The 15,085-nt window shown below is 32.4% G+C and overlaps 1 protein-coding gene across 1 annotated transcript; it reads left to right on the forward strand.

Moving 5' to 3' along the window:
• Positions 1-4,645: 4,645 nt before the first annotated feature.
• LOC149248912 (putative beta-D-xylosidase 5) lies at positions 4,646-14,563 on the forward strand. The gene is made up of 7 exons (XM_089456133.1): positions 4,646-5,031; positions 6,350-6,637; positions 6,762-6,931; positions 8,916-9,013; positions 10,619-10,966; positions 12,165-12,578; positions 13,820-14,563. Exons 2-7 carry the CDS (start codon positions 6,374-6,376, stop codon positions 14,506-14,508), a joined length of 1,983 nt encoding a protein of 660 aa, XP_089312259.1. The 5' UTR covers positions 4,646-5,031; positions 6,350-6,373; the 3' UTR covers positions 14,509-14,563.
• The last annotated feature ends 522 nt before the right edge of the window (positions 14,564-15,085 follow it).

Below are 15,085 nucleotides of genomic sequence, written 5' to 3' on the forward strand. Positions count from 1 at the left end.
AAAAAGCCTTGATTTTAAAACTCCATTCGAAGTTTATTAGGTTTTAAGCCTGCAATTAAACATTTAAGAGTTTTTGGCTCCAAATCTTATAGGAAGAAATTCGATTCAAATGCCATTAAATGCATTTTTTTCGGGTACTGCACAGAGTTTAAAGCTTATAAATTGTTTAATCGCTCCACTCATAAAGTGTTTTCAAGTAGATATGTAGTATTCCATGAGCACATTGATGGTGGAAACCACGATAGAGGCAATGAATATTGGCACATGCCTTTGCTGGTGGAAGATGGAAGTGATGAAACAAGGGAAAACCATTAGTAGCAGGAGAAACAATAGAAAAGGAAGAAGAGGATGGTACAAATGCAGTTAGCAAGGCAAGTCCACCAAGGGATGATCAGAACATATTTGAAGCCAGTCCACCACTCAGGAGATCAAGTAGGGAAATTCAGTTAGCATCAAGATATAGAGATCATGCTCTTATAACTAGTATGTTAAATGTTGCTGAACCCTCTAATTATAAAGAAGCAAGTCAATATAGTGAATGGAGGGCAACCATGGAAGAGGAATATGAGTCAATACTTCAAAACAAAACCTGACATCTAGTTGAACCAGTTGAAGGCGAACAACCCATAGGTTTAAAATGGTTATACAAGCCTAATTTTAAAGTAGATGGGAGCATAGACAAATATAAAGCTAGGTTGGTCGCAAAGGGATACCCGCAGAAAGAAGGCATAGACTATGAGGAAACCTTCACCCTTGTAGCTAAATTAAACAAAATTAGAATGTTAATTGCTTTAGCTATTAAACATAATTGGATGATACACCAACTAGATGTGAAATCTGCATTCTTAAATGGGGAATTAAAAGAAGAAGTGTATTTAATGCAACCTGAAGGGTTTGTTAAACAGGGGGAGGAACATTTAGTCTGTAGATTGAGGAAAGCATTGTATGGACTAAAATAGGCACCCAGGTCGTGGTGTGATAAAATTAATTCATTTTTCCTACAACATAGTTATAAAATAAGCAAGAATGACCCTAATCTATGTACCGTGTTTGATGAAAATGGGAAAATTGTTTTGATTTCTTTATATGTAGATGAGCTTATCATTACAGGAAATGTTGATGAACTCATTAAAGAAATCAATGAGAAGATGTCACGTGTTTTTTAGATTAAAGACCTTGGAGAGTTACACTATTGTTTGGGTCTTGAAGTCTGGAGGGATTTTGGTTAGACTTTTCTGTCTCAAGGAAAGTAGGTCAGGAGCTTATTGAAAAAGTTTAGAATGGATTAGTGCTTGCCTCAATGCCTTACAGTAGAATGCCAAACTTCAGAATAATGATGGTTCTAAGGAGGTTGATGCAACACTGCATAGACAGTTGGTTGGGAGTCTAATTTACTTGACTAAAATTAGGCCGGATTTGTCTTTTGAAGTTAGTGTATTAAGCCAATTCATGTCAAAACCTCTTGAGAATCATTGGGTTGCAGTGAAAGGCATCTTAAGGTATCTTCAAGAAACCTTAGACTTTGGTATTAAACATATTGATTCATTTGATGTTAGATTGACAGGTTTCACAGACTCAGATTGGGTTGGAAATTTGGATGACCGATGATCCATAACAGGTTATGCATTCAACATTTGGTCTGGTGTCATTACATGGAGCAACAAGAAGCAGAAAATTGAATTGTGTCCTTGTCTTCAGTAGAACCAGAGTACCAAGCAATGTGTACAGCAACGTGTGAGGCAATTTGGTTGAGGAGACTTCTCCATGATGCTGGAAAAGAACAAAAAGATGCAATAGTTATCAGATGTGACAACTAGATCTCAATCAAACTTGCAAATAATCCAGTGTTTCATAAAAACACAAAGCATATTGACAGATTGTTTCACTTTGTTAGGGAGAAGGTTCAATCAAAGGAAATTCATATTGAATATTTTAATACTTGTGACAATGTTGCATATATTTTTACCAAGCCTCTTAGAAGAATTAAATATGAGTTATTTAAGGAGATGTTAGAAGTACTAGTGAACCCTTTCTCCATTAAGGGGGAGTGTTGAAATTAATGGAGAATTGTATTCTTGGAGAGAGTCACTTCATTTGTTATTAGTGAGTCTTAAATTAGGATTTAGTTCTTACATTTTAGGAGTTTGTTCTAATTCTCCTACTTTCTTGTAAACTATATATTATTGATGTTTAATGAGAAAGGTGTAGAGCTTTTTGTGAGAGGTAGTCTCCATGTGAAGCTCCTCATCTGAGAGCTCCTTAGTTTGATGAATATATCTTTTGTCTTCCATTTTTAACACATATTTAGTTAGTTGTCCACATTATGTACCATAATTTCATGTCAAATTTAAAACGAGACAAAATATTAGAAGTAAAAAATTGCTTAACCATAATATTTTTCAAAAATATTTCAACCCATGATTTAAATGAACTACATGAAGATCTATGTTAACTATGTTGGTATCAACTTTATATATATCTATATATGAAAAGACAATGATAAGAAGATATTTTAATGTTCTTTATAATAAAATATTCAATGTCCAAAACAAAAAAGTAATTAAAAACAATATGAAGTACTTATTAGGAATAATAAAAAAGGTATATGTAATTCATTCATTCAATTTTTAATATAAAATTAATATGACATTTACAAATATGTATAATAATAATTAAAAAATCACTGTGACTTATCAATAAAATATTTTAATTTGCAAGGTTAACTAATATTGAAATACTTAAAATATATATCAATAACAAAAATAAACATTTTAATGTGCTCAATGTAATTCTTGGATAAAATGTCTCAATGCACTTGTTATGTAAAATATTTTAATGTCAACTATGTATAGATTTTTTTTTCACTTAGTGGCGTCAATGGGTACTAATATTGAAATACTTAAAATATATATCAATAACAAAAATAAACATTTTAATGTGCTCTCACTATTTTAAATTTTGATTAACACTGAGTGGAGTGGGTTGTTTAACACTGAGTGGAGTGGGTTGTTCAACACTGAGTGGACGAGCTTTCGGATTCGACCTTGTGACCTCCCATTGGGGAGGCACTTGATTTGAACGATTGAGCTAACTCTTGGGGCTGTCAACTATGTATATATTATATATTGTTAAAAAAAATTATGTATATATCATATAACTTATAAAGTAATTGAAAAAAATAATGTTATGTAAAATATTTTAATGTCAATTATGTATATATTATACATTGTTTAAAAAAATGTATATATCATATAACGTCTAAAGTATTGAAAAAAATATTTTTTATGGTTAAAACATTTTAAGTAGTCTCATTATTTTAAATTTTGATTTTTATGGTTAAAATGTTTGGAGTAAGCTTACTATTTTACTTTTTAGTATTTTTTTATCTATTCTCCTCAAAATCCAACAAAGGTATTTTGGACTTACAAATTCAAGATATATGATATATAGCACTGGAAAATACAATGAAAAATTACACATTGTATATAAATATAACCATTACATATTCATTAAGATTTATCAGACTTACAAATTTAAGATATATGATATATAGCACTAGAAAATACAATGAAAAATTACACATTACATATAAATATAACCATTACAGATTTATTGGGATTTATAGCGGAATGAAAGGATACAATTTTGTTTCCAAATTTTACACTCTAAAATTAACCTTAAAAAATTTAACCCCTCTTGAATCATATTGAATACCTACTTTAATACATCTATACTTAGATAATAATCGATATTTATCCTCACTTACTACTGACCAAAATTTGAAAATAGTTATTACTATTAATAATTCTACAATGCAAAAGAGTGGGAAGATAATGTTCCCCACAACCACCTAAAACAATGCAGGACCGAGCCATATCTTTTAAACCCACTGATTATTACACAAGATATTCGTGCATTTCACTATCAAAAGGAGGTGCGCATCAAAATACCGTTCCACTAAACGTATCTTCAAATCTCAAGCAACAGGAACTCCAGTCTGCAAGCGTTAAAAGTCTTATCAGCGTTAAAAGGGAGGAATTTTGTAACAGAAGTAAATCCCGGTTAGGGAATAATGAGTAGATTGTAAAAGATGTTCAGATCACCAGTCTATGTCAATACTAATTCTGGACATTACTTCTTTTAGAATTGAAGCCGTGAATCAAATCTAATGATAGTGTAACGAATTTTATCATCGTACATTTTTATATTTATGAATGCAGTATTCGTCCTAAAGTAAGCCTGTCGGTCCTTAAACAAGGCCAATGTTAACATCACCTGATAGGCCATGCTTGCATTGATTATTAACCAGAAGATATCTGTATTTACAAGTTATCCTATTAAAGTAGTGTATATACGAATTCTGATTATTGATCATGTTTCACTTTCATGGCTACCTGGACATGAGTATGAGTGGCTTCCAAGGTGACAAAAAATTCAAAAATTTGCTTTTACGTAAAAGGGCCATGAGGAATGGATAGTTCACACTCGAAAGCAAGAATGCGCACTCTTGCAGCAACCCTGAGGACCGATTCATCTCCACAACCTTATAAAAAGGAGATGTGTTCGCTGGATTTGTGATGGGATCCTTTCACAGTATTTACTGTTGCTGCTGCCCCCCATCAACGAACCATGGAGCTAAGTCATATTGTGCTGTTTATTATTATTTCCCTTGTCCTGAGTCCCTGTGCAGTTCAGGGACAATCGACCATTGATTATGCATGCAATCCAAGAAAAATCGACATAAGTAGGCTTCGTTTCTGCAACACCTCCTTGTCCTTTACTCAGCGCTCCCAAGACCTTGTGGCGAGACTTAATCTTACAGAGAAAGTGCGACAGCTCGTCAATTCAGCATCAGGTGTGCCTAGATTGGGAGTTCCAAGTTATGAATGGTGGTCTGAAGCCTTACATGGAGTCTCCAACGTCGGTCCTGGCGTTAAATTCCGTACACCTGTGCTTGGTGCTACAAGCTTTCCTCAAGTCATACTCACTGCTGCTTCTTTCAATGTAACTCTGTGGTACAAGATTGGACAGGTAAGTTTTGTGAAAAAAATTAAATCTCTTTTTGCAATTATTTTAGGCGATAAAAAAATAAAATGATGTATTTGTGTAATTATTTTAGGGGATATAATTAGTTTAGAAGTTGAAGTTGTAATTTTTTAAGGTTTAAAATATATTTTTAAATATTTCAATTTTCAATTTTACAAATATAATTTTAAATAATAAATAAATTCAATTTCTTAAAAAAAAAATTAAATTATTTAAATTATACAAACTTTACAACTCAAATTTTAAATCCTACCAAATCTTAAATTTTAAATAAATTCCATTAAAAATATTAAAAAAAAACACTCTAAACATAAAACACTTCAACTGTAGGCGCCTTTCCATAATTTAACACATACTCAAGAACAATAAAACACTTAAACTATGGGAAATTAACTTTTCCATAGTCTAACACATACTCAAGCACAATATCCCAAGCATGGTATGAGAAAACCTTTTTTTGGTAGTTTCAATATCCTACCCAAGCATGGTATGAGAACTATAGCTTTTCCATAGTCTAACACATACTCAAGAACAATAAAACACTTAAACTATGGGAAATTAACTTTGCCATAGTCTAACACATACTCCAGCACAATATCCCAAGCATAGTATGAGAAAACCTTTTTTTCTTGGTAGTTTGAATATCCCATCCAAGCATGGTATGAGAAAACCCTCTTTTGGTAGTTTGAATATCAGTGTGATACAAGAGGTTGGGAATTCAATTGATTCTAAATTTTGGCGTTCTTTATTATCTGAATAAACAAAATCCTTAAAACATCGTTCTCTCATCTACCAATTGATTCATGGTGTAATTTCATGGTGCAGTTATGATAATACTTCATTTTCTAGATTTGGAATAATGATAAAGTATAATTTAATTATTTTTTGTTTTGAATTATTTTAATATATTTTTATGTAAATTTTGTAATATATATGGGTTAAAGTTTATATATATATATAATTTATTTTTAAAGCAATAAAATTACAATTTTATTTATAATTATATCAACAAATTTAAATAATAATAATAATAATAAATAAATCAAAACCTAAATAATTAGACCTGGCATAATAATAGTATCCTAATTCATATCAAAATTGTATCTCCAAATAATAATTATTTATAAAAAAACAACAACACTTTAGCTTATAAAATAGTTAGACAACGCATAATAATAATATTCTAATTCATATCAAATTTGTTTGTAATAAAATAATATTATTTTACTAGAGGATTAGGTTACTCTTGTAACGTAAGCTTCGATAGTTTATTAATTCATAATTTCATGATGGATTATTGCAGGCTGTATCCACAGAAGCAAGGGCGATGCACAACGTAGGGTTGGCTGGTTTGACGTATTGGAGCCCCAACATAAACGTGTTTAGAGATCCAAGATGGGGCCGTGGCCAAGAAACTCCAGGGGAAGATCCATTGGTTGTAAGCCAGTATGCTGCCAACTATGTCAGAGGTCTTCAGGAAACGGGTGACAGTACTAATGACAAACTCAAGGTTTCAGCCTGCTGCAAACATTACACTGCTTATGATCTTGATAATTGGCAAGGAGTGGATCGTTTTCACTTTGATGCCAAGGTATAGTTTTCCGTGCATACACTGGCTTTAACTAATCTCCACAATTACCTTTTAGCTTTTGTCAAATACAGTTGGATCCAAGGTGACTTATTATCTTTCTATGGATATTGCTTGATTATTGTAGGTTACTCAACAAGATCTGGAGGATACATATCAACCTCCTTTCAAGAGCTGTGTTCAAGATGGACATGTGAGCAGCGTTATGTGTTCATACAATCGAGTCAATGGCATTCCTACTTGTGCTGATGAGAATCTGCTCAAAGGAACTGTGAGAGACCAATGGGGTTTGGACGGGTAAGCCAACTGAAATGAAGGCAATGTTTGTATTATCAGAAGTCTTCATACGATTACCATGCTTAGTGTAACTTACAGAGTTTTCTGTCTAAGGAATCCGGAAAAATATCATAGATGGAACAGTGTGTGATATCTCTTTTTAAGTTTTGAGAGTTTTAAGCCTTTGAGTTATCCACAGAAGAGTTCCTCCATTAGTAAAAATGAGATGATTGAATAAGCAATTTGAGCGCACTTTATCCTGATCTCAAGCCATATGAGAAACGCCTGCCCCAATTCCTTCAACCAGGCCTCAATTTTTTTCTAAGACAAGCCTACTAATCTGCAACTTCTCTTCGAGAGAAGCCTAGGCTTTATTAGATGAACTTTTGATAGTACTGAGTTTTGGTCATATTAAAAAATATCTCTAAAAATGACATTATTTAACCCCCACCAATACAAACTCAATACACCAATATAAAAATCCTTTACTCCTATTATATGTTCAATATATTGTCATTTTTTCCTTAATATATATATCCAATATGAATGCACTTGGCATGGTATTGTGCCTTCTTGCTCTCTACACCCTTCAAACAAAAGTTCAGTTTCCCTTAATGATGCATTTTGTTAGGTTTTAAATACATTGAAATTTTTAGGCATTAGTAAACTTCTAAACTTTTCCCATTATTCTGAGTGACTGTTCATGTAATTGATTCTCGATGAAGTGCATGACAATTACTCTAACATCTGCCTCAAACAATAAGACTTAGACAAAGGCTGAGATACTATGTTGAAGTCTCCTATTACACCAAAAACTACAAATATTAATAAATTCCCAAATCCTTACCATTACTTTGAATGATCAGTTACCATATAATTGATTCCCAATAAATGTGAAAATTACTTAATGTGCATCTTAAATAGGTATAATAGTAAATGCACATCACTCTTTTCCTCTGCACTTGCGTACGCAGTGAAGTGTCCTAGTCAAGTCGTCTCAGTGTAAGTGGGTAGTTTACTTCGTGGAATATTTATATTGTGTTTGTGATCTATTTGGTTTTCGACTTTATGTGAACTTATTCTAATTGAGTTTGGGGTAATCGGATGTACTATCTGTGAAATCAAGGATTAATTTAACTGTTGTACTGAATTGTCCAACCAGACAATCAAGATAAGGACGACCGTTGAACTCTGATCTCTCAGTAAAATACTCAATTAACCAGCTTGCCTGCCAGGTTACAAGGTTAACCCTTCAATTGTAATTGCGGGTTGCACACCTCTGATACTGTATGACTACTCGGCTTTTCTAAACATTCCCCCCTCACGTTACCAACCACCCTCCTTAACCCACTTTAACAAACTTCACAAACCCGAAACCATGTTTTGATGACCTAAATATATAACATTAGCAGACAGCCTTTTTAAACATTCCCCACTCAACGTTACCAACCACCCTCCTTAACCCACTTTGACAAACTTCACAAACCTGAACCCATGTTTTGATGACCTAAATATATAACATTAATAGCCTTTCTAATTTCATGAATTTTCGTCAAAATAGCAATTCATAACCAGTAATGTGAGGTTTACAGGTATATAATCAGTAATGACGTTTAACAGTTTTATTCCAGCATTTCATAAAAGCTTATATTTGGACTTTACCATGAGTAGAATAAGGTTAAGTTCAAGAGCGTAAATCCACATATTTATTGACAGCACTTAATATATATATATATATATACTCTTTGAAGCACGACATGGACGGTTCACTGAAACTTCTCGCACTCCACTGAGGAAAACACTACATGTGGGTTATGCTCGTTACTGGTGGCCCTATTCAAAGGAGATCAATAAGTATAGAGTTATAAAACATTTATTGCAATTCAATGCAATATATACATATACGTTTCCTGTTAGAGCATTTAACACAGCTCCGTGCATAATGTTTACCCTTTTCGAATGATCTAACGTCCGAATTTGTGTTTGGCATCCTGTACTTGGATAGATACATTGTTTCGGATTGCGATTCTGTTGAAGTGTTGTACAAATCAATCAACTATACAGAAACGCCCGAGGACGCCGTGGCTGTTGCTCTAAAAGCAGGTACTACTTAATAACAACATTTTATTTTATATCAGGTAAATTATTTTTGGTATATCTGTTTTAAAAGCAGGTACTACTTAATAACAACATTTTATTTTATATCAGGTAAATTATTTTTGGTATATCTGTTTTACTGGTGGTTGGATATACATTTTTGGTATTATTGATTTAAGAATATAAAAATAGTCTCGGATCAGACCGCAAAGGCTAACAATCCTTCTATAAAAAAAATTCGTACCAAAAGAAAAATTAAGAGATATTACTTTATTGTGTGAGAAAAAATGTTATGCATATAGGAGTAATGGAAACTTCTAATAATAATTAGAGGATAAGCTAAACAATTCCAAAGCTGAAAATATGTTATGCATATAGGAGTAATGGAAACTTCTAATCATAATTAGAAGTTAAGCTTACCAATTCCAAAGCTTTATTATTGGAACTCTTAGCAGCTCATAAACGAAAAGTAATAATAATAATTAGAAGATAAGCTAACCAGTTCCAAAGCTGAAAATATGTTATGCATATAGGAGTAATGGAAACTTCTAATCATAATTAGAAGATAAGCTTACCAATTCCAAAGCTTTATTATTGGAACTCTTAACACCTCATAAACGAAAAGTAAAAAGAAAATAAAGGAAAAAAAAAAAAAACAAACAAACAAACAAACAAATTTCAGATATCATGAGAAAGAGTTACAGTCAAGATACCATGTAATCCTGTAAAAATAAGAGACTACAGTACCTCAATCCTTTTTAAAAATAAAGAGCACAGCAAATAAAGTACAAAGAGAAAGGCAAAGGCTAACGAGCCTGCTATCGGGCATTAAATGCGAGACTACAGTACCTCAATCCTTTTTAAAAATAAAGAGCACAGCAAATAAAGTACAAAGAGAAAGGCAAAGGCTAACTAGCCTGCTATTGGGCATTAAATGCCCGTTTAGCTACAAGCTCAATAGCTATATAGCTTTAGGTATAGCTATATAGCTTTAGGTGGGGACAGAGTGTTTGGAAAGGACAGCACGTGTCTGTTTTATATGGCTATCGAGCTTGCAGCTAAACAGCCATTTAATGCCCAATAGCAAGTTAATTAGCCCTTTCCATTACTTCATTGCTTGAGAAAATATATTGTACATCAAACTAATTTATTGTTCATAAGGGCAATAGAAGGTTAAGATAAAACTGACCACCCAACCGATAAAAATGCTACCACAAGTTACCAATTCCAAAGCTCCAAGCTCCTCTTTTATCAGAACTCTAGTTCCCAGGCACTTCTTTTATTGAAACTCTAATAACTGAAAATGCTACCATAAGTTACCAATTCCAAAGCTCCAAGCTCCTCTTTTATCAGAACTCTAGTTCCCAGGCACTTCTTTTATTGAAACTCTGATGACTGAAATATCTACGTCATTGGTTCTTGGATATATTCTTTTACGTCTATTTAATTCTAATCTATGTTCAAATTACTCCAACAATTCACATGGTTATTAGAAAGGATAAAAAAAATCGTCGTTATTGCGTGAAAGTGAAATTGTTACTTATTTGTAAATATATTAAGATCGTTAAGATGTGCAACTGAAATGATTAATTATGTTAAATATTTTGGCAGGGCTGGACTTAAACTGTGGAACATTCCTTGGAAAATACACACAAAATGCAGTAAATACTGGAAAAGTCAACATCTCTGTGGTCGATCAAGCGCTTGTGAATAATTACGTGGTGTTAATGCGTCTTGGATTTTTCGATGGGGATCCGTCGAAGCAAGAGTTCGGGAATCTAGGCCCGAGCGATGTGTGCACTGCGGAGCATCAACAACTGGCTTTGGACGCAGCCAAGCAAGGCATTGTTCTTTTGAAAAACGATGGTTCATTGCCACTATCACCTAACAACACAATGTCTTTGGCAGTTATTGGTCCTAATGCAAATGTAACCAGAGTTATGATCGGCAATTACGCAGGTAATGTAACATCCATGCAAGTAATTTGATCAGTGTCTTGCGGTTCTGTTCACCACTTTTATAGTTTTTTAATAATACTCGTGAATATATCATGTCAATGGCAGATTTAGAGAATATCCAGGAATTTGAGGGGTAAAAGATCAAAATCATTTATGAATCTACAACAGAAATAAAGATATCATATATATATTAGTGTAAAATATCATATATATTAGTGTAAGGTATATACTTCATCATTTATCCATGAAGATGGAGAATCCATCCTTATGAAGTGTTTAGAAGGATTACACTTGCATTCATAATCTCACTTTTATCTAGAAGTGTTTAAAGTATAAACTTTAATGTTATATATGTATTGGTTTTAATAGTCTGAAACAAATAAGGAGGAAAAAAGAAATTTTCCACAGAGGAAAACATTAAATTATGCCATTTCCTATGTTACATTTAGTATCTTATATAACAGTTATGTTAAACTCAATTATTCTATTTTAACCAATCATATAACCATTCATTTCTAACTCACTATATTTTTCTAATAGCAAGTAACTATCTGACTAGGAGTTACTCCAACAACATGATCCATGTATGTAAACATATCTCTGAACTGTGGATTTATGAATTGTTGAGAGGGTAAAGGGGAGTGATTAGAGGGCAAAAGGCAGTGATTAGAGGGGATATTTTTATTTTGATTGTGGATTTAAAAATATTTTGGAATTTGGTGTACAATAATATTTTGAAATTGATTTAAAAGTGATACAAACATTGACTTAGCTCATATTCAATAGATTCTGAAATATTCCAGCTCAGCAGATTAATTAAATTTTGAAATATTCCAGTTCAACAGATTAATTAAAGAAGATAAACTATAAACTTTATTATTATATTACCTAAATATTTAAAGTTAAAATGTATTATTATAATATCGATGAATGCAAAGATATATTAACTGTGAATTTATGGATGGTTTAGAAAGATAAAAGTATTTTAGAATATAAATATTAACATTGTGCAATTCATTCATTTGTATATCAATGGCAAAGGAGTGAAGTCAGCCTATTAATATTAACATAATGATCGACCGGTGATGGACAAAGTGCTTTTGCTTGCACGGTTCGAGTCTAAGACTTGAATGTCAATAAGAAATTTAAAATACCTTATTCTCCATGCACAATGATAGCATCTGTTATAATGTGTACAGGAGTGCCATGCAAATATACCACGCCTTTGCAAGGTCTGCAAAAATACAGCAAGGCAATTTATCAGCCAGGATGTACAGATGTTTCTTGTAGTGGGAGTGGATTGATCGACGCAGCAGTGCAAGCAGCAACAACTGTAGATGCAGTAGTATTAGTTGTGGGTCTTGATCAGTCCAAAGAAGCCGAAGGTCGTGACAGAGTGGATTTGCTCTTACCTGGAAACCAGCAAAGCCTAGTATCTAACGTGACTAGTGCTGCGAAAGGGCCCGTCATATTGGTTATCATGTCAGCAGGGCCTATTGATATATCATTCGCTAAATATAATGACAAGATATCTGGCATTCTTTGGGTAGGATATCCTGGTCAAGCTGGGGGAGACGCTATCGCTCAAACCATTTTCGGTGATTACAATCCAGGTAAAATTGTGGACAATCCAGATTCGATCATAATTTTAATTTTAAAGTGAGTAGTAAAATTTATATAAAGTTCAAATGTATTAAGCATTTTGAGAGGAGCATTGAATGTTTCATTTATTAAACTTATGGCATATCATTTTCATTACTGTATTTTTAATTTTCTCTAATTTTAGTCCTAACTTTTTAAAACTTTTCTTTCAAACTCATCTAACTTCCAAAACATCTTTGAACTTTTTTAAACTCTTATTTCAAAATCTTGCGAATTATCAAGATCCTGACCGCCCAAAAGAAGCCAAATCCATCTTACTTTCTCTTTTCTATACCCTTCAAACTAAACTTCCAAAATTACCTTTCTTTTAGTTCTCATCATGGTTCCAAAATTCTGAAGATCCTGGCTGCTCAAACCAAGTTTATTCTTACTCTATCTTGCTCCTCCATCTACCTTATAGCATACATCCAAGTGCAAACCTCTCCATACTTCATAGGTTCCCATTCCAAGGGTTCGGCTTGGAGCATCTACCCACCCAAGTGGCATTGCAATGCTCTCCTGTGATGGTTCTTCCGTTGGTTTCTTATTAGAAGCTTATTAGAAAAATAATGGAGTAATTTTTTCTACGGGTCATGTTTAGTTCTCAGGTTTTTTATTTAAAGTTAAAAAGTATTTCAGGTTAAAAAGTGAGGGCATAATTGTTTTTCAAGGGAATATAATTAGTATATGCTCAGTCTTAATGTTAATCAATAGTAGTAGTGTATTACACAGTTGGTTACGTTGCAATGATTTTTAATAAATTTAAAAAATTAGATTTATATTAAGAAACTGCTCACCCAACAATTTTATAAGGATTTAAAATTATTCAAATTTTAATAAATTTTTCCATGATAAGTTACTCATTATTATTTATAACATTCATTTATATATAACCAAAATTTATTTAGCCTAAATTAATAGTTTAAGAATAGAAATTCTACATTAAAATATGTTTGCCAACTAATTTAAAATTCTTTCCAGAAAATTATATTGATTAGTTTAAAAACTTTGTGAGTTGTTAGGTTAAGCTTAGGAATATAAAGACAATCCCAATTGCACTTCTACTTCCACTGACTCTATCCCAAATCTTCTGGATTAAACTATGCAGCACACAACTCTGCCCGACTCTAATAAACTCTTGCACTACCTGATTGATTTCACAAAGATCTAGAAATTTATCACTGACTAAATAATCCATTTGTACTGAATGCAGGTGGCAGGCTTCCTTCTACTTGGTATCCTCAGGATTTCGTCACAAAGGTTCCTATGACAGATATGAATATGCGACCCAATCATACAACAGGATACCCTGGTCGAACTTACAGATTCTATACAGGAGAGACTGTGTATGATTTTGGATATGGGCTGAGTTATACCAGTTTTCAGTTTTCCCTTGTATTTGCACCAGAGGTCCTTTCAGTATCTCTTGAAACAACCAAAAAGCTCTCTTCACATTCCAATGAGAGTAATATTTTGCATACCAACGAAGACCCTCTTTACGCAGAAGAATTTATTGAAGTTGGTGATACAGATTGCAAAGGATTGATGTTTGATTTCGTTGTAGAAGTGAAAAATAAAGGTATGCGAACGGGCAATCACGTGGCTTTGCTCTTCTCCAAGACTCCTTTTCTTTATCATATTGCTGGTTCTCCAAAGAAGCAACTAATTGGATTCAACAGGGTGGAAGTGAAGGCAAGAGAGTACCAGAGAATTCAATTTAGAGTTGATGTGTGCAAGGATTTGAGTATAGTTGACAGGGAAGGTAGAAGGAAATTGCTTCTCGGGAAGCACACCCTATCCGTTGGATCATGCAAAACTGGGGATGATTATCTTGAGCACCACATATTATTGCTTAGGTATGATAGGTTAAAGGAGCGATCTGTGAAAATGGTCCAAGAGTGATCTATGAAAATCGCCTTTTTTATTATATAATTGGGTTTTTTTTAATAATAAATGAAGAGTAATTGTTATATATCATTTTCGATGTCAGCAATGAATTAATTTTATTATTCGTTCAAATGTTGGGATAGGTACGTTTTGCTTAATTAGTATTTATAAACCTCAAAACATTTATTTGATGGGTTATTTTTCATTTAAATATTAATAATAAATAAAAATTAACTATATTATTTTATAAAAAATAATTACTAATTAATATATTAATTCTTTTTATAATAATAATTTAGTTAATTTTTATTATTAATTTATTTAACCATTTTATCATATAGATTTCTAATTTATATATAAGATTATCATTAAGATATGTAGATTGTAAATAAGTTTTGTTACATTAATATAGATTACCTATATAATATTTTTAATATTGGGATATGTAATTTTTACATTCAACAAAAAAATTGATAGAAGTTAGTAAACATCAAAAACACTTAACTAGTGATGTGTCTCACATTTATAAAATTAATAAAACCAGATCCATTTTAGCTCTGGATCTATCAAGCAATGAGATGGATCAAATCTC

This window comes from Pinus tabuliformis, chromosome 7 (genome assembly GCF_031772625.1).
Source record: "Pinus tabuliformis cultivar Carrire ecotype Pingquan chromosome 7, CPIR1, whole genome shotgun sequence".
NCBI lineage: Eukaryota > Viridiplantae > Streptophyta > Pinopsida > Pinales > Pinaceae > Pinus > Pinus tabuliformis.